This window comes from Mizuhopecten yessoensis, unplaced genomic scaffold, assembly GCF_002113885.1.
Source record: "Mizuhopecten yessoensis strain PY_sf001 unplaced genomic scaffold, ASM211388v2 scaffold11179, whole genome shotgun sequence".
Taxonomy (NCBI): domain Eukaryota; kingdom Metazoa; phylum Mollusca; class Bivalvia; order Pectinida; family Pectinidae; genus Mizuhopecten; species Mizuhopecten yessoensis.
In genome coordinates this window covers 1402892-1427186 of record NW_018408919.1, presented here as the reverse complement: position 1 = coordinate 1427186, position 24295 = coordinate 1402892, and the positions used below count along the sequence as shown (strand labels likewise).

The window sequence follows — 24295 nt, the reverse complement described above, 5'->3', positions numbered from 1 at the left end:
CCCCCCCTTTTTTTTTTGTTGGCCCTTAGCATCACGGATGAGTCCTAGAACGACAAAACCGTTAAGTTTAGTGTAATTCTTTTTTGGCATACTGTATCTATTAAACATAAGGATGTGTAACACTATGAGCTAGTAAACGATCTAGAAATAGTCAATAACCTTTAAAAGGAAGTAGTATTCGGTGTCTTTTACCATTCCACTTTATGATGACGTATTGCAACATATCCAGTAGATATGGGTATTAAGGTATCTGTAGTTTTCACATCAGTATCACACAAAACGGGAATTTAGTCAATCAATACATTTATGACATGGCTACCGTGTTTTACTCAATTTAAACCTCATGCAAAGTGTGGTTTGAATACTGAAAATAAAGTTGATAATTTTATATTCTAATTTTGGCCATTCCCCAAAATGCTAAACTTTTATTTAAGTTATAGCATATAACCTTAAAATAGACAACACAGAAAGAGATGACGTTGTACACCGGAATGTTTGGCGCGGTCTTTGTAATTCTAACTTCTGATTGGTTGAAGTTGCCTTGAAATGAAATTATTGCACAATGTGGTGTTTTGTGCATTTTTGTTTAACATAAATTAATAAATGTTTTTTAAATTAAATTATAAATGATAGACATGATTATTTTTAGGATTATACGGTATGTACCGAAACAACTCAAATAATGTTTTTGGTCTATCGTTAAAACCCCAAAATTAATTTTGGTTATTCCTTAATTATTGTTAGAAATAGATAAATTGTTTATTTTCGCATTTAACGACTAATTATAACGCAAGGATTAATGTGATAAATGTTAATAACGGACATTGTCAATTATGACGTTTTCTAATTATATTGTTGTTCCATTATAGCATCAATTATCTCAACATTTTTGTGGTAACTTGACCACCTGTTCATGAGAACGTGTCTTTATAACAAAACAGTTGTATTTGTTGGGTAACATGAACATTTTGATATTCATAAGAAATACTCTACTCAAGAGTAAAATATAAATATTGGGTGAATATTATATATGATATTCTGAAATATTCATCCCACGCGTGAAATATAGCTGTTACTCATCAAGAATCTTAGACTATATCCTCTTTTAATGAAAACAAAACAATGATGTCATTTCGCCCTTCTATCACCTCATATACATTTAATATCACTCATCTTGATGTGTAGCTCCAAACATAGCGATGATACCGACTTACCATCCGAATCATCATATTTGTCGGACACTAAAGCTGGAGGAGGTTGTTGATATGGTTTGGATGGGTAAATAAGCGTGTCTCTCGAGGCAGGCAACGCAAGCTCGCTTTTTCTCCGTGCTATCACTATGGCATCGCGGGTGATACCTCGTTGGCGAATCAATGGGCGCGGGTCCAGTTTACCAAAATGTAGCTGAAATATCGAAAAAGGGCATGAATAATATTTCATTCCATAATTTACTCACTAAATATTACACGTATTGCATAAAATTAGCTAGAAGCTTATACTGATTACGTGATAGTCCAGGTTTTTTTTCTCCATAAAAGGTTAATGATCTTTTTGTCAATATTCCGTCTTTTCGTATTGCAGAGTTATCTGCTCTTGTGAGCAGGTATTGATTGTTACGTCATTTGTTTGTGAGAGTTACGTCATAAATTTTTGAGAAAACGACGTAATTTTCTCACAAAAACTAATGACGTAACAATCGATACCTGCTCACAAGAGCAGATAACTCTGCAATACGAAAAGACGGAATACCAATACCGTATAACATTAAATCGCCATTTTTTTTTATTTTTTTTAAATATAAAGAACGCTCTTGAACTTTCCGGTTATATAGTCATTACATCGACGACATACATGTTAATACTTACCCGATTACGGGAAGTGCCGACGTTTCCCGATTTATGGGGTAGGAGAGGCAGGAAGGTCGTTCCAACGAAAACCTGGAATTTATTTTAATTTTATATTTTCACTCTTAATCCGCACATTTGCTTTGAATGCTATAAGAAATCAATGCATATTTATTGACAATTTCTTTTTCATACACTCCATGGATACGCTAATGACTTATTATGAAGATGAAATATTGTCATTGTGGATGAAAACTAAGTAAACCAATTTTTTTTCTCTCCTCTTCTTGCAGGATTGTTTATTGATTTTTTGTTTTCATTTACTGATATATTAACAATCATCACCCTTTCTTGAATAATCATTGCTTTCGTCGGGAATCCCTCTTTCTCTTCTTTCTTAACAATTTTCTTCTTCCTAATGTCTCCATTGACAATGCCTCACTTTTGGCCTTTAGTTGAGCGTACGCCCTTGTGAGGAAGGCTTTGGGTTCTGTCCCCTGGCCGAGACATACCAAGGTCTGTAAAAATGGTAGTTTCTACTCCTGCTTAACGCTCAGCAATTTAGGAGTGGGACGACTGGTTCGCCCGTTGTCAGTATGATGTGACCGGGTGGGGTGTCCTGCTGGGTGTCTTCGGCAGTATGTTTCAGTGAGTAGCACTATAAAGTCGGCATCAGTTCCGCGTTATCACAAGGAGACAAACATGAACATATCGCAGCCTCCCAAAACACACACGCATACACTACACACAAGCATCTTAAACAATACAAACCCAAACCAAACCAAACCTCTCGTATTGTTCTTAAGTCTCTCTTATCCCTTTCTCTCTTTTTCTCGATCAATTTATGCTTTTTAACCAAACTTTCTCTCAATCCCCTTTCCAATTAATTCCAGTCAATTCATTGTTAATTTAATTTTCTAGGCGTATGTTATGCAAGTTATATTTGTGAACCAAATTTCAAATTAGTGATAAACTGGTTATTTACAACAACAACAAAAAAATGAGTGAAATTTTGGTGAGAAACATTTATTTTGATTCAAAGCCTTCTTGTAGAACAGAGTTGCTCAGAATATTAATTATGATGAAACTTGAATACGTATGCTTAATTAAGAGAATATTGATGTAAAGGACCTTACCTGTTTTCCATCCTCAGACGGTTTCTCATGTATATGATTTGTCTGGAATTAAATTCATATATATATATATAAAGATGCAATGAAACGAAATAAGAACTCATTACGAATACGATTTATCTGTTTTTGTCGTCGGTGCGACGCACGTCAGTTGAAAGTATAACAACGCCACGACTTCGCCAGAAATATACACAATTTGAATTTTCCCGGCCATGGTTACCACAAGCATAAGGTCAAATATCTCCTCAAAGAGTTCTGTAAATTCTAGGGGTAAGTCTACTAACCTACGTCAGGCGGAGATCACGGACAAACTTTTGGCCGCCATTTTGACGTTTCAGAGGTAAGATTTCCGTAAAAAAATGCGTTTAAAGTATTTTACTGAACTTCACACTAAGTGTGCGAAAGGCAGATAACATTCTAGATGTGATATATATCAATTATATATTGACCAGATACATCTAGTTTTGCTAAACGCTTCAGTGTTTTCTAGGGTTTTTTATGCGGAGAACACGGTCACACACTTTTCGAATTTCATTACATTTTGCACGGTTATCACGTTTATCGAGAGCCTATAGAATACATTTACATATTTAGTGATGTAGCATGAAATAAAACATTTTTACAACCATGTATATGGATATATGTTAAAATAAAAAAAATAAAAAATAAATGGTGACGGTCACACTTTTAATACGAAAAAGGTAAGGGTCACAAATTTTCGGCAGACCGATTCGTCAGTACTTACTTTTAAAAATGTAAACGGCTGTATTCTTATTTCTTCTTGGGGAAAAAAAGGTGATATTAACCTTCTTAAAGTAAGAGTACTGATAAGTACGGTTTTAACCATAGACAAAGTATCCCTTGTCAGTCATAGATAGTCATACTTCATTGTACAAATGCCTTGCGCATACTAGTATTAATCTAATACTATATAATATACTCTCTACACAAATTATTTAATTTGAAAATTAAACCAGTACACTTTTAAATTTAAAAAGTTTGGGAATTAAAGGATATAACGCACTTTCCCTTCTACCTCAACCGTCGTTTAGATCAATTTGTATATCCTACTTTTTGGCCCCTATCATCACCGACGAGACATAAAGACGAAATAGCTGTATGATGGAGTGTAATTCATGTTTTTTGCATACAGTATCTATTGCCAAATTTTAAAGGCGCAATGAAACATCCATAGTGTACCCCTTCCCACTTGTGTGACCCGGTTACAGAAGTGAGCGCAGACGCAACTACTATTTTTAACCTTCGAAGAGTTGCCATAGTGATTTTAAAAAGATCAACATCGCCTATTATTGTAACTTTTTACAAGAACACTTACTTTTCCTAAAAGCATATTTCCAATAAGGTTTATGATAACTTCTTTTATGCTGGCACAACGATCGCCATTTTCGATCAACATTATTTCGAGACTATTTACATTCGGTTTCTATGGGGTTCAAAATAAGGCATGGTTGGGTGGGGCAGTGGATAACGCATTTGCCGCACTTGCCTTCGATTTCCCGATTGAAGTTAAAAAAGTTTTACTCTCTCTCTCTCTCTCTTGACACGCTCACTCTCCCACACTGCATTCCATTTACTCTCTCTCCCATCCACTCACTCTCTCTCCCATCCACTCACTCACTCTCCCATCCACTCACTCTCTCTCCCATCCACTCACTCTCTCTCCCATCCACTCACTCTCTCCCATCCTCTCACTCTCCCATCCACTCATGATCACTCTCCCATCCACTCACTCTCTCTCCCATTCTCTCACTCTCTCTCCCATCCTCTCACTCTCTCTCCCATCCTCTCACTCTCTCTCCCATCCACTCACTCTCTCTCCCATCCACTCACTCTCTCTCCGATCCACTCACTCTCTCTCCCATCCACTCACTCTCTCTCCCATCCACTCACTCTCTCTCCCATCCACTCTCTCTCCCATCCACTCACTCTCCCACACTGCATTCCACTCACTCTCTCCCATCCACTCACTCTCACCCATATATCTCCAATCAAAAATCTGGTACAAGAGCAAGGAGCAATCAAAATTGACTTAACAAAGTAGGTACAACTGCTACAGTAGCAGATTCCGATCAGAAATGACCGTGAAAATGTAGTGCAGTGTTGGTACACGTACGTAACTACCGACAATCGCTTCACGTCAAATAACTACGTGTCAGGCCAATCAGGGATTAGTGGAGCTTTGATTACACATCAGCGCATAGTTAGACACTTCTGTGTTTGAAACAAGCACAGTACCTGTAGGAAAAAGCGTATACATTGTAGTTGTATATTAAATAAAATCGATATACGCAGGTGTACAGATTACATTAATAATCATATAACAACGGTATCATACTATCACAGAACTGAATGAAATATACTTGAGTGTTTTCTGAACAATTACAATGTACATTTAAATTATGTTTTAAAAAGTTAAGTAAAACATCAAAATTAAATTATTTTGGTTGATTCAAAGATGAGTAAGGTGGTAGGTAACTCTTGATTTGTTTTATTCTGTATCAGGTATACATACTACAGTTAGATCCCTCCCGATACCGCTACTAATCCCTGTAATTATCGCTACCAGTACTATAGTACTGATTACTTCTCAGAGACTACCTTCCGTAACGGGAAAGGGGGGGTGGGGAGACACTCTATTACAAAAATGTTCTTTTATGTTAATAAAATATCTTTCTCTCTTCTTCGGGGCAGACACCTCTGATTAATGTTTTGTCAAATGGAACAACAAAACAACAGCGCACACCCAAGTTCTTTATTTGCTGAAGTTTTACAACTTTTACAGACAAGACAAAGACACTCACAAGGACACACTCACACTGCCTCGCACACATCATCCTCATCATCAAGAACACTCACACTGACTCGCACACATCATCCTCATCCTCAAGAACACTCACACTAACTCGCACACATCATCCTCATCCTCAAGAACACTCACACTAACTCGCACACATCATCCTCATCCTCAAGAACACTCACACTGACTCGCACACATCATCCTCATCCTCAAGAACACTCACACTAACTCGCACACACCATCCTCATCATCATGGTATATTACATAATTTGTATTCAATAAACTGATATACAACATGTATCTTAACATGACCTGTTCTATTGATGACCTCTTAATAAATCTGCTCTACGTTTAAACGCTAGTGATGAATACTTTCTTAAATTATTAAGTTCTTTTGTGTTTTCGATTTTGAGTAATTGAACAAACTTATACATACTAGGCCTTTTGAAATAATATTGCCAGGCGCGTAGCTGCCTATACGCGAGTACGCAGCTGAATCCACATTATTTTGACAACAAAAAATTTTTTTAGTAAAAAAAATGTGGTTTGAAATTCAGCGCGTTCGCCAGATCTGATAATTACCACACTGAATACTTTATAAATCATATAGCCTAAATCGTACACCATACCGTAGTATTTTTTTGAAAAGTTGTCGGCCTTTGCAGCTCTTCAAAGTCGGAAGTTTGCACGCGCCGTATTTTCGAAATGTAAACAAATGTTTACATCGAGTTCTTAAAAAAGTCATCAGCAGAATCAGCGATAGAAAAGAGGTAATTATAACTAAAATGTTACTATGTATGCCTAGTGTTTATTTGTTTCGGTCTGTTTGTTGAGTAATGACATGTTTGACCATGTCTGTGAACCGATTCTAGCGAGACTGACAACATTTTGAACTAACCAACCTTAATCAGTGAATTCATGATGCAAATGTGAAAAATTCTGGTGCATTTGTCGTATTAGTTACTCTGCATTTTTGAAATAGTTCCTTCTTGGTAGATTAGTTATATTGATACATGGAATTTTTATGAAAAAAACATTTCTGGTAAACACAACGCTCGTCATTTTTTTCATCTACGGAAGCGCATAAAGGTCAAAAGTATTCCGATTTCATACATGTACGGAGCCACAATTTATTCTTCCAGGTTCTAATTACGCAAGAAATATGGCACAGAAGAGAATTGACAGCTTCTTCAGCGTAGGTCCAAAAACTGGGCTGTCTGAAAAAGGCACCGATGCAACCGAGCCTAGTACATGTATGTTTACTTTAACATGCTTTTAACATAAAAAGCTACAAACAATAGTCAGTACATGTTAAGTTATACATGTATAGTTAATGATGACAACAATTGTAACTTTTAATTTTGTTTAAACTTTTCAAGATTCAAGGACAGTATGATTTCAAACTTTTACATTACATTCATTGCAATCCATGCTTTAAATATTCGAAATCAAATTGATTCTATAGTCAATTTTATGCACCAAAAATTCTAACACTTGTCCAAGTATCGTCATATGTATTCCATATGTATATTTATAGCGCCCGGTACGTCTGGTGTGAAGGAGGGTCCTGAACCTATGACTTTAGATAAAGATGAGCTCGTGGGGATTGCGTACAGTCCCGATGACTTGTATCCTGATCCAGCAAGGTTAACAAAGGCTTCAGATGACTCGATAAAAGTGAAAGTGCTGCAAAACAACAAAGAATGGGCCAAAACTTTTAAGTTTCCGTCAAGGTAAACTGATTCTGATTCATTTGATTTAAAGATGTGAAGTTATAACGGTTGCAGATCAATAGAAAATTGTAGTTTAGTCAACCAGTATTGTATAGAAAAATACCGTTAAAATCTCTAAACACAGTCCCGAGGTCTCAAAATCGATGGTTTATGTTGAGGTCTTTTTGTGAGTGGTACATGTGGGAAAATAGACGCAAGCCCGTCTCTTACCACTCGATTGTAAACCCATATTAATATACTGCTTCTTCCACTTGTTCGATGTTTGGTTCCATTATAATTATATTAGCGCGCTAATGACATGTTTACTATATAATTAAGACGAATAAAGTATAGTGAATATACTCATATATCTGATAACGTTATTGAAGTACCAGTATCATAAGTATACTAGTAAGATACTAGATATATACTATTAAAATGGAATCATTTGCTTCCCTGCTTTCCGGATTTCTACGTATTTGGTTGCAAAATTGTTCCATTTCAAGTTCGTACACTATTTCTTTATTTTATTATTTCAGTATTGAGTATGGAACGAAGCGTCAGTTCTCGGTAGATTGGCTAGAGAAGTATGACTGGCTTCGATATTCAGTTTCCGAGAATTCAGTGTATTGTGCTCCCTGTATTTTGTTTGGTGCTTCATCTCCAAAGGAGAAAACATTCATCAATACCCCAGTATCAAAATGGTCTAACCTTGGAAAGTACATCAAGAGACATACCGAGCCTGGTTCGAGTCATCATAGCTGCTGCGCTAGTGCTAGTAGTTTTATGAAAATCATCGAAGGGAAACAAGCAAGCATTACAGCACAACTGTCGAGAAACAAAGTCGAAACTGTTGCTAAAAATAGACAGGTGCTTAGATCTGTTATAGAGGTCATCATTCTGTGCGGTCGACAAAATATTCCACTTAGAGGTCATGATGACAACAATAGTAACTTTACTGTCCTGTTGAAAGACAAGGCCAACAGGGATGAAATCCTGAAAACACACCTGTCCTCTAAATCTAAGGTTACTTACACTTCGCCTATGATCCAAAATGAATTAATCACTTTGTTGGGAAATAACATAAAAGGCAAGATAGTTCAGCAGTGCAACGATGCTATTTGTTATTCATTTCTTGCAGATGAAGCTACTGACGCGAGCACTATGGAACAAATTGCTATGTGTGTAAGATATTATTCTGAAACTGAACAGGACGTGCGTGAAGACTTTGTGGGATTTGTGCAAGCAGAATCTACAACAGGAGAGGCTCTTTTTAACAAGTTTATTGAGGGGCAGCGGGACGCAGGATTAGACATCTCCAAGATGAGGGGACAAGGGTATGATGGGGCCAGTAATATGTCTGGTTGTCATCGAGGTGTGCAAGCTCGGGTCCAGCAAGTAGTTCCCCAAGCAATGTATGTGCACTGCAAAGCCCATAGCCTTAATTTGTCAATTGTGCATGCCTGTAAAGAGGCACTCGTCAGAAACTTGTTGGACACAGTACAACAAATCGGATTTGCTTTCAAGTACTCTGCCAAACGTCTTTTAGCTTTCAAAGAGGAGCTTGGCAACGATCCCGTGGCACAGGAAGAGATGCAGAAGAGAACACGTCTTCAAAGTCTGTGTGAGACGCGATGGGCTAGTCGGGCTGACGCACTTTACACTTTCAAAGCTGCATACACATCAATTGTAAGTGCACTGGAGGTGCTAGAACGAGAGGGAGACTCAAAAGCACGGAGCTACAGATGCAGTATCCTTGGGTTCGACTTCATCATCTCTCTAGTTGTGGTTGAATTCGTCCTCCAGGGTGTTATGCCTCTAAACAAGCTGCTACAGAAGCAGAATATCGACTTGATCGAAGCAGCCAAGGAGAGTCGAGTTCTTATAGCCACATTTCGTGCAGAGAGAGCCGATGATGCTGTGTGGGATGGGCTTTACGACAAAGCAGTTGCCATGGCAGAAGACCAAGGAGTCGAGCCTTCAAAGCCTAGAACAGCTCGACGCCAACAGCACCGTGGCAACGTGCCTGCCGACTCTGTTTCGGAATACTGGAAAAGAGCATTGTTCTATCCATTTCTTGATCATCTAGTTGTGGAACTAGAAGACCGTCTTGTATCCAGCAATGAGAGGTTTAAGGCTCAATATCTCATCCCAAGCCTTCTTCCTGAGCTCAGCCGAGATCACGAGGATTCCATCTTCCAGGAGTATGAGAGTGACCTCAGTGGGGATCGGGAAGCCTTCCGAAATGAGGTTTCTCGATGGAAAGTAAGATGGGAGCTGGAGGGGACAAAACCCTCAAATCTTACTGACACATTGAAGGCTACGAACAAGACTCTGTATCCAGACATCTTCACCTGTCTAGTTGTACTAATTACGATGCCAGTGTCTACCGCTACCGCCGAGAGGCAGTTTAGTATCATGAGACGCCTGAAAAACTACATGAGATCAACGATGCTCACAGAACGGATGTCTGGACTAGCCCTGTTGCACGCCTACAGACACATGGAAATAGATATTGATATTATCATTAACGAGTTTGCGGCCAGCAAAGGCCGCAAGTTAGACTTGCTGTGAAATGTAGACTAGTTGAAATAAACGAAAGTAAAGCTATTCATCTCCATTTTTATGCTAAAATAAATGGATTTTCGTTGGTCAAGAAAGCTCTCCGGAGGCCCCAAAACGCACCAAATTGCACCATTTATTTCAAAATTTTCAGGGGGGGCATGCCCCCTGACCCCCCTAGATTATTTTGAATCCACATTCTTTATAGGCTAGCTACGCGCCTGATTGCTTTATGTATTTAGACCGGAGGTCTGAATAGCGATTACATTTAATTATAAAATGAAATTCATCTTCTATATCCTTTTCATTACATTAAATACATTTTCTTTCTTCTCTAGGTATATCCCTGTAACGGCCACGTTCAATGAACAGGTCATGCGCACATAAACGCATCTTAGAAATATGTTTTAGATAATTTAAATGAATTGCCTTATGAATATATAGTTGCATTTAACACATTCCACTAAATGCTGATATAATACTCCTTTAGAAGAAGAATGAACTTTCTCTAGACAATCTTGCTGAAAACTATCACATAATCGCTGCTTATATACTTCACTAGAATGATTAACACTATCAGTCACAAACATGTATCCAAGGCCAACTCTTGAAAGATCATGTTTTAAGTTAAGGATCCAGGGGTCTTTATTTTCAACCATATCATCATTAACAAGCTTTCAGCACACAGTTATCAGAACGTTGTAATTTAATCCAATACTTATCTTTTTTTTTATCTTTTTCTTTACAGCTCTAGATGAGATCTTCCAAATTCAATATAAAGAAATGCAGTGTTCGTAGATTTTCTTAATCCTAATAATGATTTCAAAAATCCAATATGCAATTTTTCTATTTCGGGTGCTTTATGAAATCCCAAAATTTCTGAACCGTACATCAAAATACTATTTACAAACGTGTCAAAAACGGCAAGACGAGATTCCATATTAAAATAATTCTTTTTACATGCATTAGTTATGGCAAATAGTGCTTTTCGACCTTGTTCTGCTAGGTTTTTTTGTTTTTTGTTTGTAAATTTTCCATTATAGTTTAAAGTGAGACCAAGATGATTAAACTCATCAACTACTTCAATCGCATCATTATTATAAAACCATTTTTCTTTTGTCCTTATTAAACCACCATTTCTTAAGATAACTATTTTTGTTATATCTACATTTAAAGTTAAGCTCCATTTTCTACAATAATCTGATAGTGAATCTAACATTTTCTGCAAGTCTTCTAGTGTTTCCGATAGTATGACCATATCGTCTGCTTTAAAAATAAATTAATAGTTTGAATTTTTAGTGATAAGCAATTATTTTTTATAAAATCCATTTCTAAATCGTTAACAAATAATGTAAACAACAAGGGAGATAATATTTCCCCTTGGAATAAACCACTATCACATTTGAAAAATTCAGTAACACCTTTGAATTTAACACAACATTTTACATTGGCATAGAGACTTCTTATTATTTTCAGGAATTTCCCTTCTATACCTTCCTTAATCATTTTATACCAAAGATTTTGTCAACTAACAAAATCAAAAGCTTTATATAATCTATAAAACAGCAGTAAAGTCTGTTTCGTTTTTTGAGAGTTCTATTAATTAATGATTGTAGTACGAAAATACCATTTATTACATACTTACTAATAAATACGGGTTTTTTGTATATGCGATGCGACACAATTGCTCTAACCCATATCAGCCCTCGCCGTATCACACCCCAAAACCCGTATCAGCCCCCGCCGTATCACACCCCAAAACCCGTATCAGCCCGCAAAACCCGTATCACAACCCTTTGAGAGAAAAAAATCGTTTTTCAATATTTCAAAAATAAAAATGAATCATAAGATAGAAGTTTTTATTAGTAAGTATGTAATAAACATAATAAAACACGCCCTTTTCCATATCACACCCAGTATCAACCCTCGACCAATATCAGCCCTAGGGCCAGGTAGAAAAATAGAAACCACCACTGTTATCGTACAGAATTGTCGTCCCAGTTGGTCACGTGGGGAGTTATGATATAGGGTAGGCAGCTGACATAGATAAGTTAGTAGTGCATCACAAGTTACGGTTGTTCTTTTTAACCGACCTTAACCAATCGGAATGACAATTCGTGAACAATTTTGCCATCAATCGGCAGATATCGCATGAACAAATAGTTTAAGAAAGAAGAACAGGGATATGTATTTTCAGCATAAAAGATCAAAAGCACTTAGATGTATTGTAAAAACAATAGGTACTGAAAAGAACCGAAGTTAAAAGTCAGGCAATGATCGAATAACGCAGTACGCCTTTTCAAAAACAGCCAAAAAGGTTCACCCCAGTCCTTAAGGACTTTTGGAATCTAATGAACCCACAGGGGCCTGATAATTTGTTGCCGTTATATTTTTACCTAAACGAAGGTGTTCAGAGTAATTTTATGGGTTTATATCAACTTTCGGTATAAATGATCACATATACGATCATTGGGGGTATACATTTTTTTTATCGGAAGTTGATATAAACCCCTAAAATGTGTAAAATTACTCTGAACATCTTAGTTTAGGTCCAAATATAGCTGTAACAAATTATCAGGTCCCTGCGATTGTTCCATCACAGACGACCATTTCCGTCGGAGTAAATGCTGTACTTAACGTATAAAAGAGTACTAGCTCAGACATGTAGAGGTCAATATATCAATAAGCAGCGAATAGAAAGTCCAATACATTACACCACCAAGTCCAATACATTACACCACCAAGTCCAATACATTACACCACCAAGTCTATCGACGAGGTTCAGTCTTTTAGCAACCCCTAGCTACCTCCACCCCAATAAATAGGAGATCCCGCGACGACATGATAGAGGTCTACAAATTAATGTCCGGATCTGACTGTAAAGTATCCAAACATATTAAAAATCAGGGAAAGTTCATCTCCACAATTTTAAAATTTACAAATCGCATTCAGAATTAAACATAAGAAAACAATCCTTTACAAAGAGAATTCATGATTTATAGAAAAAAAATCTTCCGTCTAATGTTGTGAATTTAAGTACAGTAAAACAATTTTAAAATAAATTAGATGAATACTGGCAAAACCAAGCGCAGAAATACAAGGTTAAAGACAAACTCGAAATCTAAAACATCGTATTATGTTAGCAGAGGGCTTCATATTATCACAAACATGGAAGTAAGTTTCGAAAGAAAAGTAAGTAAAATACACAAACAAATATATTATGAAAACAGGTACAGTAGCTTACCTGGTCCCCCATGACTGTATCGTGTCGGTCAACTTGTATCTCCTTATATATTGGAATACGCCAAAGGGTCGTCAGACAGCACCAACTTGGTGGAATTTGTTCCGTGGCATGGTCCCACTTTCACGTTTAAAAGCTAGTTAAAATTGTCAGAATAATTTACATACACATTTTGTTGTTGTTCGTACAGGTGACACTATATGTACAGTTAAAATCGAAGAAACGCCACCATACTGCAATGGCATACACATAAAAACATGACTATAAAAAGAGTCTGCTTATCAAGAGAAAGTGGAAAGAATTAATCCAAACATTGGGGGGTTTAATGAAAATTATCTGGAACGCAAGTGTAATAAAAACCATTGTGAAATGCAAATGTAGGGACTTTACGACGTCATATTACGTGTCAGACCGATATAGGGAACAACGGGGTTATTAGCGTTACGCTGGACGACTAGACACTTTCAATGTGCTTAAGTATATGTTAAATGCCAAGGACATGTATTTACCAGTGCCCTCGGCAAAAATAAACACATTACAGCATATTAGTTAACTAGATTAACGGCAGTAAATGCTTGGCGTAGTTATCTTTAAACTCCTACTGTATAAAACGAGATTTTTGTCTGTTTTAAATGAAAATAATCACAAACAAGATACACTGATACAGTATATATTACACGTGAGAAACTGTATATGTAATTCATAATAATAAGATGTACACTATCTATCAAGTGAATCGCCTAATATAGATTAGCACTTATACATACCATGGAGCGGATCGACCAGGAAATCTTGTGTTCACTGTTGGAATTATTTCTTTGTCCGTACATCAATTTTAAGTTATTCGTATCCAACAAATATACTTTTGTAAGGATTCGGGGATTTTACCCTCGATATTACTTCTTTGACTCATATACAATTAAATTATAGGATGGTACAAATTCAAACATATAAATACCACCTATGCCAGAGCCTATATATACTACAACGTCTCTGCTTATATAAGGATTAAAAGGCAATTTTCAATTAACATGCTGGTATATTTCCATTTCCATTGCAAGTTCCTGTATAAGTACTACCAGGAGAATTGCGTTCACAGAGCTATGAACACAATTCGATCCGCATCTTTTTTAAGTTTAATCAAACATTTTGGTGACGTTATGGTGTTCAATGAAACTCTGACGACACAGACACTTAAATATCGAAAAGATGAGAGAATATCTATCTATAATAACGATTGAACGGTATTTTTTTTTAAATGTTCATGCCGGTATGAAGTTGAAAAAAAATGCCGTTCAATCCTTATATGATATCAAATCGGTTACATAAATATTCATGTAACATATTGGCGTTCATACAAGCATGAATATTAAAAAAAAGGCCGTTCTTGATCAGTCCTCAAATTCTGATTTTTTAGTTATTAAATATCTAAATATAGGTATTCCCATATGTTTTCGATATTGAAGTGTCTGTGTCGTCAGTGCAAACGAGACTCCTGGAACAATCTTACGTCACCACAATGTTTGCTTCTAAGGTTGTCTGGCTTTTAGTCATGAAGTAAGGAGAAGTTTCACAAGGACGCTGATCAAATTGCATTTTTTTTTCTGGAAACGCTTATAGAGGAACGAATCCAATTTTCACTTCCCAAGTATTATTGCAAATATTATCAGCAATATATAATTAAATTATCTTTGGTTGAAGTCATTTAAAATCAAGACTTAAGAATCCATTGAAATAATTTGACCCACTGACTTATATATGTTAGAGCCAAAGCCAACATATATTCGGTATTCAGGTGATACAGGCCATTTCAAATGTCATAAAACTTTGAAAATAATATACGTATTTGTTAACATTATAAAATCAAACGATGTGATTTTTAGGATTTGTTAAGTGCTTTTTGCAAGCGTTGGCTATTCTAGTATAACAATGTCTTTAAAGCATACTAACATGTGTACATGTTTTTCTAAGAAGTGGAATTCTTTTTATATCGCTTGTTTTTAAAATTGACACCATGATGGTTCAACTGACTTAAAAAATAATAAAGATTATCCTCGTATTCGGAATACCACGACATTATTCTGTTTCCAAGTGTTCGTTGAATTGTTTAATGTAAGTGTGGGTATATTTTGGCCCATAAATGCTAAGGGATATTCCAAGTATTCACCGACTGAAACAGAGACGTTTCAGCATTATTTTCTCCCCCNGGTTGTGACAATACAAATTTAGCTCAGAAGAGCTATTCTTACGACTATTATAACAATCATAATTAATAGAAACAATAAAATATCACGAAGGTAGCATGCATCACAGATGGTTGAATAAAAGGTAAAATAGCACGGAAAGATTAAAGGTCATGCGAACATAAAGCTCATGCAGCATATAAAGTAATTTAAGAGACGTTTCAGTCTAATGTACATATCTGCCGCTATGGCAAAAACTAAAAATTGACAGAGTACATGCTAATATAACATAATCTAAAACAACAATACAAACATTTATTAAACAATATTTAGGAATTTACAGCATAAAAGAAAACTTACACAAAAGAAAGTAAAGCAGCACTAATAACTAAAACTTGTGCATGACAACTATTTCTGGAGCAATAAAAACCACAACCTAGCACCAAAAATCAATTGTACAGATGGGACCAGCCCAGGTGTGGACCAGCCTCCGGAATTCTGGGAAGTATTCACATCTCCGCAATTCATTTGGAAGACTGTTCCACACCCGGGCCGCCTCAAACGAGAAGGATTTCTGTCCATACCTTGTAGTTTTTACAGATGGGATGCTGACTGTGAAGTCCCTTCTGAGATCATAAGCAGATTCCCTTAGTTTTACTAAATCACGTATATAATTAGGAGAACTCTTGTGTAGCTACTACGAGAAAGATGAAAAGATTCAGGAGCGTGCACTGAGATTCGTGCATGGAGAGTGATTATGTCTCAACTTTTAGTCAGCTTTTAAAATATACTAATAGTACTCTTTTACATGTTAAGAGGCTAAAAGATATGGGCTGTGATTTTTTTTAAAAATTCACAGCCCATATCTTTTAGCCTCTTAACATGTAAAAGCTGACTAAAAGTTGAGACATAATCACTCTCCATGCACGAATCTCAGTGCACGCTCCTGAATCTTTTCATCTTTCTCACACTTTTCAAGCTAGTAAAATGCCAAACCACTGAAACCATTGGGCAGAAATGAAAACTAAATATAATAAAAGAATTGAATATGACTCTCCTACCTTGTTTTGTTTACAAAAACTACAATTCTTTTAAGAACATTAAGCTGTCTAGAAGCCTTTGAACAAATTTCTGAAACATGTGTATCAAAATTTAAAAATGAGTCAAAATTGACACCAAGTAACTTCACAGTTTTTTCTATTTTGAAAGAATTAGAAGTCTCAATAGTTTTCCTACCTAGACATATGGCCTGAAATTTATCAGGATTTGCCCTCATGTGCTTTTTGTTAAACCAGTTAGGAACCACGCTAGACACTAATCTGTCAGTGGTTTTATGGTGTTATGGACGCAGAAAATGATGTTGTGACAATTATGGGGTAGTAGAGGTGGTTCATTTTTGGAAGTGGTTGCGGGGAATGCTAGTCGTTTCGGTAACATGCAGGTCGTTTCGGTAACAAGTCGTTTCGGGACGTGAAACAAGATGTTTCGGGACTTAATCCCAATTTTCCGAAATCGTCCTTATAATTACCACTAGGCCTATACGTTTTCCTGCTTTTTTCAAAAATAATTTTCTTTAAATACATGCTCCAGAATTTGAAGTTTCGTAAATTTGCTTTTCCGAATCATGTATCTTTAAAATAGACACACATTGTTACTCCCCTTGTTGAACCGGAAGTAGGTTCAAAAACGCCGCCATAATCTATAAGTTGCATGGTGAAAAAACAACGGGCATACCAACAGAAATAACAGCCTAATATAATGGCATCCTCTGACATATCACAAGTTACAGACCAGCTAGCTAAAACCAAAGTAGACGAAACATACGAATTAAGTTTCAAAGGCCGAGGACTTAAACTTAATACAGCAAAAGATGGTAAAATGTCGATCTGTTCATGTGAATGTTTTAAATAATATCTGTCTATCTTTCGCATTATCCGACGTTATCTCGAGTTATATTTGTACATGTGCCATTCACCAGAATGAAAATACAAATTGATAAATAGAAACAAAAATGGTGTTTAATTTACCTCATATAGAAAATGATGTTGAAATGGATTGTTTATGAAATTACCCAAATTCATTTCTGGCAAAGACCCATTTTCTTCGGAATGAGGTCTCCAACTAGGTTATTCTTATCCCCCCCCCCCCCCCCCCCCCTCCCTTCAAAAAAGGTAAAGATAATAACCTCTGAAACACCATTAACATTAACTGATTACTAACACTCGATTTCACAGCATTACTTTGAAGACGTGGGAATTATTTGACTACCTTTTGTCAAATGTGGGCAAAACAATCCTTGACTTGATATAAACATATTCTATTGCAGAATTTGCAAATAGATTAGGCACAAGTTATTCCAACTTATGAAGCCTTCTCCCAGAAATATTTTATACAATGTACATGGCAACATCAACAGATTTTACACAAATCGATGATGAAAATAACGAAGGAGAGAGCGAGAAATTTGAACCAACCACTGTCTTTAATAAACTTCTGTACTGATTTGAATACATGGATGTTTTCCCCAAGAGACAAATCTGAACTGCCATTTAATAGTAAGTCTAAGTTTATTATACCGTATAATGTAAGTAAAAAAATCCTTCCTGTACGTACTATTTGATTTGGTTATTGATTTTCCCTTCAAACTCGAGTCTTAAGCTTATGATGGTGATAATATTCTAAGGAAGTCTGAAGAATCTGAAAATTCCTGTGTTTTCAGTAAACAGTGGCATCGTTAAATATGGAAAGATCGTCAACTGGGCCCTAATGTAGCTTTTGTGATTTCTTTTACAAAACGTGAAGTAAATTCAAGAGAGTTTTATAATTTTCCCACCATGAGAATTTTCTTTAAAAAATCAAGTATTTTCACCATTTTCCTCAATTTCCCCCCACATGGAAACCCCAACAGAGTTAGGTCTCTGGATCCGCCACTGATTTTACAAAGGGAAAACACTCAGTCATCAGATATACACAAAAAGCCTTAACTAGTCTTACCAAAACCAACGTGCGGAAAAAGGGTTCATATTCACTCTTTGTCAAAATAAAACAAGGATTTGGAAATTATCAAGTGGCAAATAAGATATTAAGGTAAATGTTGGAAATGGATATCAATTTGGGCACACTGACTTTAATTAGGGACATATTACAATATCAATGTACAGCCTAAAACACTGGTCTAGTCAAGTCAGTTTGATCAGGAAGATTTGATTCAAAATTAAATATAATAAAATTCTATATATAATATATTCTAATAATGGGAAGCATCGAAAGTGCCAGTGTTACATGTATAAAAGTTTATTTCAAAGCTTGTTAGGTGTACATGTGTAGTACAGTAGAACATATTTGTATGAGGTCTCTTCAAGTGGTTGTTATATGTTTCTTTTGTTCAGCCGAAGTTATAGCTAATGAGATTGAAGAATGCAAAACAATGACAGCCCTGAGAATGGAAGGGAACACCCTTGGAGCTGATGCTGCTGAAGTCATAGCCGAAGCTTTACAAAAACATCCAGAATTTCAGGTATATTTAATGCTCTAATGTTGAAATTGTTATGTCATGGATTATCAAAGAATTATAACAGACAAGAGAAAATTTGCAGTGATGTTTTGGGAAAATAAACCAATTCTACATTGAATTTGGAAAATACAGCATATATGTGGGGAAAGGGTCTTTTATTAACTATAAATAAAAGCTCAAATTGCAAATTCACTGTAAAAATCACTGATTTGGAGGGATCATTGACCTCAAAATCGGAATGACAAGAGTCAACTGACGGCCCTGATCATTTCAATTTTAGAGGTCAATGATCACATTTTCCCAGAAATTTGAGGGTCAAAACATGTACATATGTATGTCAAATATAGACATGTGACATTGTCTTTTCAAACTATTGTGTAAAAGCTAACTTTTGGGGGACAGAAACATACTTTCAGTGTCAAGGGTCTAATGAAATTCCTAGAGAAGGCTTCAGAATAATAATGTACACATTTTTTTTTATATATTATTTATATAATTATATCAAATTGAGACCCAAATTATCACCTGGTGTAAACTTTACAAAAATTATAGACCCAGTACGTCATTTATAACCAAGTATAAGTGCTCCTCTTCTCCCTTCCAATTTCCCCTCCTCTTATATTAATTTCAGGAATATCCAATAACATTTTTTTTTTTTTTCTCTCCTAAATTAGGAAATAAATATCTAAATATAATTGGGATTGGTGCCAAATTTTAGTATCATTAATACCAGGAGGGAAATTTTTGTTATTATATTTTGTCATTGATATTGTAACACTTAATTTAGTTACAAATCTGTATAGCAATATGTGTAATATTGTGTTTGTTTCTTTGTAGAGAGCACACTGGAGTGACATGTTCACGGGTCGATTGAAAACGGAGATCCCTCCTGCCTTGGTGAGACATTGAACTAGGCTTATAAAGATATATCAATGTGTCTTGCTCTGGCCGAAGTTTGTATCATATTGTTGCTCATATACATCAGGATTTTCAATTTGTCTTGCTTTTATTGAAAAATAAAACATTTGTGGTGACATCCTGTTCATTTTTAGCCATTTAGGTCAAATATGAAACTTTGAAACGCATCAAGTGTTTCACTGTATAATTTCTAAGATCAACAGATCAAATTTAACACTGCATCAATAATAGCAGCTAGGAAGGACAGAATGCATCAGCTATTTTTTTTTCAAATTTTCAAATGATTCATTGGAATTGAGGTATCTTAAAACATAGAGAAAGTGTCCCATTTTATTATTAGAGTTAAAAACTTTTGCAAAATATTTTTTACAAGTCCCTGTCAATAATTTAAAAATACCTTTGACTTCCTATAAGAATAATATTTCACGTTAGGCCAAACAAAAAAGGGTGTTTAGGGTTCCTGACCGACCCAAGCTTTTTACCCCCGACCCAAAACTTTTTGATGAAAAAACCCCAAAAACCCTGATGATTTTCGAATTTTAGAAGGTTCCTTGCCTTTCAAAATGGCTTCCGGCGCCGTTTAGGCGCTAAATGTCATCAAATGGAGCACAATTTGCCCTCAAACGAACGTTGTTTATGTAATTCTTTGTTTTACATGCAATAGTAGGGTCATAATTACATGACCAAAAATATAAAAAAAAAAATCAAAAAAAAAGTCTGACCTTCCTACCCTAGTTTTTTGGCCCATGCAACCCTAAACAGACCATATATATATTTTGGCCTTATGAGTAACTATTTAAGATAAATTGAGTCATTTTGGCCAAAATGAAAAAATTACAGGCCCCAGCTTCAAGAACATGTCATAAACAGCTAAAGTTGGCATTTTTCCTAAACTTAAGAATTACTTTAGGTTAAGGAAATGATCTAAGTTAACATGTTTTAATAGTGAAATTGGAATCTGTACTCAAAATTCTGCATCAGAACAGGCTGGTATAATGCCAATTGTATGGGCTTTCTAATACTTGAATGAATTCATAGCTATTTATATTTTGTTCATCAAAACAAAACATTAAAACAGCTAAAACATGTATAAATATATGATATCCAAAATGTCACAATAATACTGATTTATTTTACAGAAACATTTAGGCAAGGCAATCATAGCTGCTGGAGCTGGATTAGTGGAGCTTGACCTCAGTGATAATGCCTTCGGTCCGACCGGAGTGGATGGTCTAATAGAACTGCTGAAGAGTCCTAGCTGCTATACCCTGAAGGAACTCAAACTCAACAACAATGGTCTCGGCATTGGGGGCGGAAAGGTAATCTTATCAACCTGGTTTACCCATCAACACGAGCATTGGGGGCGGAAAGGTAATCTTATCAACCTGGTTTACCCACCAACATGGGCATTGGGGGCAGAAAGGTAATCTTATCAACCTGGTTTACCCATCAACATGGGCATTGGGGGCGGAAAGGTAATCTTATCAACCTGGTTTCCCCACCAACATGGGCATTGGGGGTGGAAAGGTAATCTTATCAACCTGGTATACCCACCAACATGGGGATTGTGGGCGGAAAGGTAATCTTATCAACCTGGTTTACCCATCAACACTAGCATTGGGGGCGGAAAGGTAATCTTATCAACCTGGTTTACCCACCAACATGGGCATTGGGGGCGGAAAGGTAATCTTATCAATCTGGTTTACCCACCAACATGGGCATTGGGGGCAGAAAGGTAATCTTATCAACCTGGTTTACCCACCAACATGGACATTGAGGGCAGAAAGGTTATCTTATCAACCTGGTTTACCCACCAACCTATTTCTTTGTTTCATTTTCCTTTTTTTTTGGCCTTCCTACGAAAATCCACAAAAACCCAACTCTGCCCTGGACAGTTGCATTATAGCAAGGTTTTACTCTTAATTTCTTTGTCTGTTAAATGACCTTATTTAAGTAAAATATTTATCTTGAAATATCTCTTTGGGCAACACTTAATTTAATCTCTTACTCAAAGTAGGGGATGGGCTTACTAAAGGACAACAAAATGTTTTGTTTTGACATTTCAAGTCTAAATTGCGATAGGTATGGGTGGGCTTATTACCAGAAATTGTTATTTGATTGATAATATAGGATACTGTTTGTGTGATTTCCTCCAACCCACCTCCTCCTTTGTTTTGTGAAACCAGACCAAATTGGGGTAGTTGACATACCTGAATATTTTCTATACTGAATTATTTCTGTATTTGGTGTCTGTTGTAATAACCTAAAATATGTTGTTACATTGTTATTGTAACTTCCTAGAATCTGTTGTTACATTGGTGTTGTAACTTCCTAGAATCTTTTTTTACATTGTTGTTGTAACTTCCTAGAATCTGTTGTTACATTGTTATTGTAACTTCCTAGACTCTGTTGTTACATTGTTGTTGTAACTTCCTAGAATCTGTTGTTATATTGGTGTTGTAACTTCCTAGAATCTGTTGTTACATTGGTGTTGTAACTTCCTAGAATCTTTTGTTACATTGTTGTTGTAACTCCTAGATTCTGTTGTTACATTGTTGTTGTAACTCCTAGATTATGTTGTTACATTGTTGTTGTAACTTCCTAGAATCTGTTGTTACATTGTTGTTGTAACTTCCTAGAATCAGTTGTTACATTGTTGTTCTAACTTCCTAGAATCTGTTGTTACATTTGGGTTGTAACTTCCTAGAATATTTTGTTACATTGTTGTTGTAACTTCATAGAATCTGTTGTTACATTGTTGTTATAAATTCCTATAATCTATTGTTGTTACATTATTGTTGTAACTCCTAGATTCTGTTGTTACATTGTTGTTGTAACTTCATAGAATCTGTTGTTACATTGTTGTTATAAATTCTTATAATCTATTGTTGTTACATTATTGTTGTAACTCCTTGAATCTGTTGTTACATTGTTGTTGTAACTTCCTAGAATCAGTTGTTACATTGTTGTTGTAACTTTCTAGAATCTGTTGTTTCATTGTTGTTGTAACTTCCTTGAATCTGTTGTTACATTGTTGTTGTAACTTTCTAGAATCAGTTGTTACATTGTTGTTGTAACTTCCTAGAATCTGTTGTTACATTGTTGTTATAACTTCCTAGAATCAGTTGTTACATTGTTGTTTTCCATGTTGGTACAGATACTCTCACAGTGCCTGCTGGACTGTCACAAGTCGAGCTGTGCTGCAGGCAAACCTCTGGCCCTGCGGGTGTTTATATCGGGACGTAACAGGCTGGAGAACGATGGAGCCACTGCTCTCGCCGCAGCCTTCAAGGTATTGTGTTATGGAGTCTGGGAATACTGTATTCCAGGAAATTTTCACCACAGTTTTAACTGTCTTTTTCACTCTCCGTAATGAGGTTGAATTTATTGTAAGAGCGAACATTAGTAAACAACATATGAAAATAAAGATCAAATGTGGAGGGCAACCTTAACACTAAACGAATACAGAGTTTACCAGCGAAGGTGAAAGTTTACAGATATACAGTACATGAACTGGTATATGCAATGTAATCGCCTCTCTTTAATTGTATCGAATATTAAATGCAACAATTTTTCAATTTTTCACATAATCGATACAAATTACAATTTCTATTGATTTAATTGATGCAATACAATGTATATATTACGATTGTGTCATATGTATGCATCATAATTTCATACGTTCAAGTTGATTTACAATTAAAAAAACAAGATTCTAGCACCTGACCCAATTGGTCTATTTGTCCCTTTGATTTATATTAACTTACAAACTATAACTTGCGTCAGAGGTGGGATAATGTTCAACTTATAATAATGGACGTGGGTACAGCTTGTGAAATTATTAAAAGTAGTTACATGTATGTAACATGACTAAAATTTTCAAATAAAATAATTTACCTTAGTGATATAACATCCAATTAGAACATAACCAGTGACACTAAACACATGCTAATGGTATCTGTTATTAGGCAATTGGAACCCTAGAGGAGATCACCATGCCACAGAACGGGATCAACCCTCCCGGGATAAGTGCCCTGGCCGACGCTATAGCTCATAACAAGGGACTAAAAAGACTTAATTTAAACGACAACACCTTTACAGTGGCGGGTGCCAAAAGCATAGCAAAGGTAGGTGATGCACTTCTGAGAGTTTTGTAGAAAATTCAATTGATAGATTAAAAGTCCAAAATGTCCAGGTGGTGTAGCTTTTCGAAATAAGTAGATTTTCACGACATGCTGACCATGAAGTGAGGGGTGTAATAATCCACTTGCCTGATGCCAAGGACAACAGGTTTTATTGCTTGGGGCAAGTGCAAAAAAGTAGGCCCACTTGCTGGGGGCAAGAGTAATAGACTTGTTTCTGCCCCCCCC

At 36.0% G+C, this 24295-nt stretch overlaps 3 protein-coding genes across 7 annotated transcripts in view; 2 read left to right on the top strand and 1 right to left on the bottom strand.

Moving 5' to 3' along the window:
- LOC110440380 (leucine-rich repeat-containing protein 74B-like) overlaps positions 1-13561 on the bottom strand; it is a 24547-nt gene extending 10986 nt beyond the window's left edge. Inside the window, exons 1-4 of one of the 3 annotated variants that reach the window (XM_021483429.1) lie at positions 13314-13561; positions 2981-3022; positions 1866-1937; positions 1215-1404 (exon numbers count right to left, since the gene is read on the bottom strand). In XM_021483429.1, coding sequence (XP_021339104.1) covers positions 1215-1404; positions 1866-1937; positions 2981-3022; positions 13314-13325 — 316 coding nt within the window. In that variant the 5' untranslated portion in view covers positions 13326-13561. Of the gene's footprint in view, positions 1-1214; positions 1405-1865; positions 1938-2189; positions 2227-2980; positions 3023-13313 lie in introns of those variants that run through there. The other 2 variants (XM_021483432.1, XM_021483431.1) reach the window with 2 other exon arrangements.
- On the top strand, positions 6359-10267 carry LOC110440379 (52 kDa repressor of the inhibitor of the protein kinase-like). 2 transcript variants are annotated; one of them, XM_021483428.1, is made up of 2 exons: positions 6359-6565; positions 6938-10267. In XM_021483428.1, the coding sequence occupies exon 2, from the start codon at positions 7946-7948 to the stop codon at positions 10079-10081; it is 2136 nt and encodes a 711-aa protein (XP_021339103.1). In that variant the 5' UTR covers positions 6359-6565; positions 6938-7945; the 3' UTR covers positions 10082-10267. The 2 variants fall into 2 exon arrangements, with proteins under 2 accessions (XP_021339103.1, XP_021339102.1); XM_021483427.1 differs by having other exon boundaries at positions 6359-7048; positions 7333-10267.
- A 3597-nt stretch (positions 13562-17158) lies between the features above and the next one.
- LOC110440339 (ran GTPase-activating protein 1-like) overlaps positions 17159-24295 on the top strand; it is a 24845-nt gene continuing 17708 nt past the window's right edge. The window contains exons 1-6 of one of the 2 annotated variants that reach the window (XM_021483345.1): positions 17159-17366; positions 18883-19010; positions 19845-19904; positions 21065-21244; positions 23083-23217; positions 23894-24052. In XM_021483345.1, the coding sequence (XP_021339020.1) occupies positions 17252-17366; positions 18883-19010; positions 19845-19904; positions 21065-21244; positions 23083-23217; positions 23894-24052 (777 nt within the window). In that variant the 5' untranslated portion in view covers positions 17159-17251. Of the gene's footprint in view, positions 17367-17811; positions 18049-18882; positions 19011-19844; positions 19905-21064; positions 21245-23082; positions 23218-23893; positions 24053-24295 lie in introns of those variants that run through there. The other variant, XM_021483344.1, reaches the window with a different exon arrangement.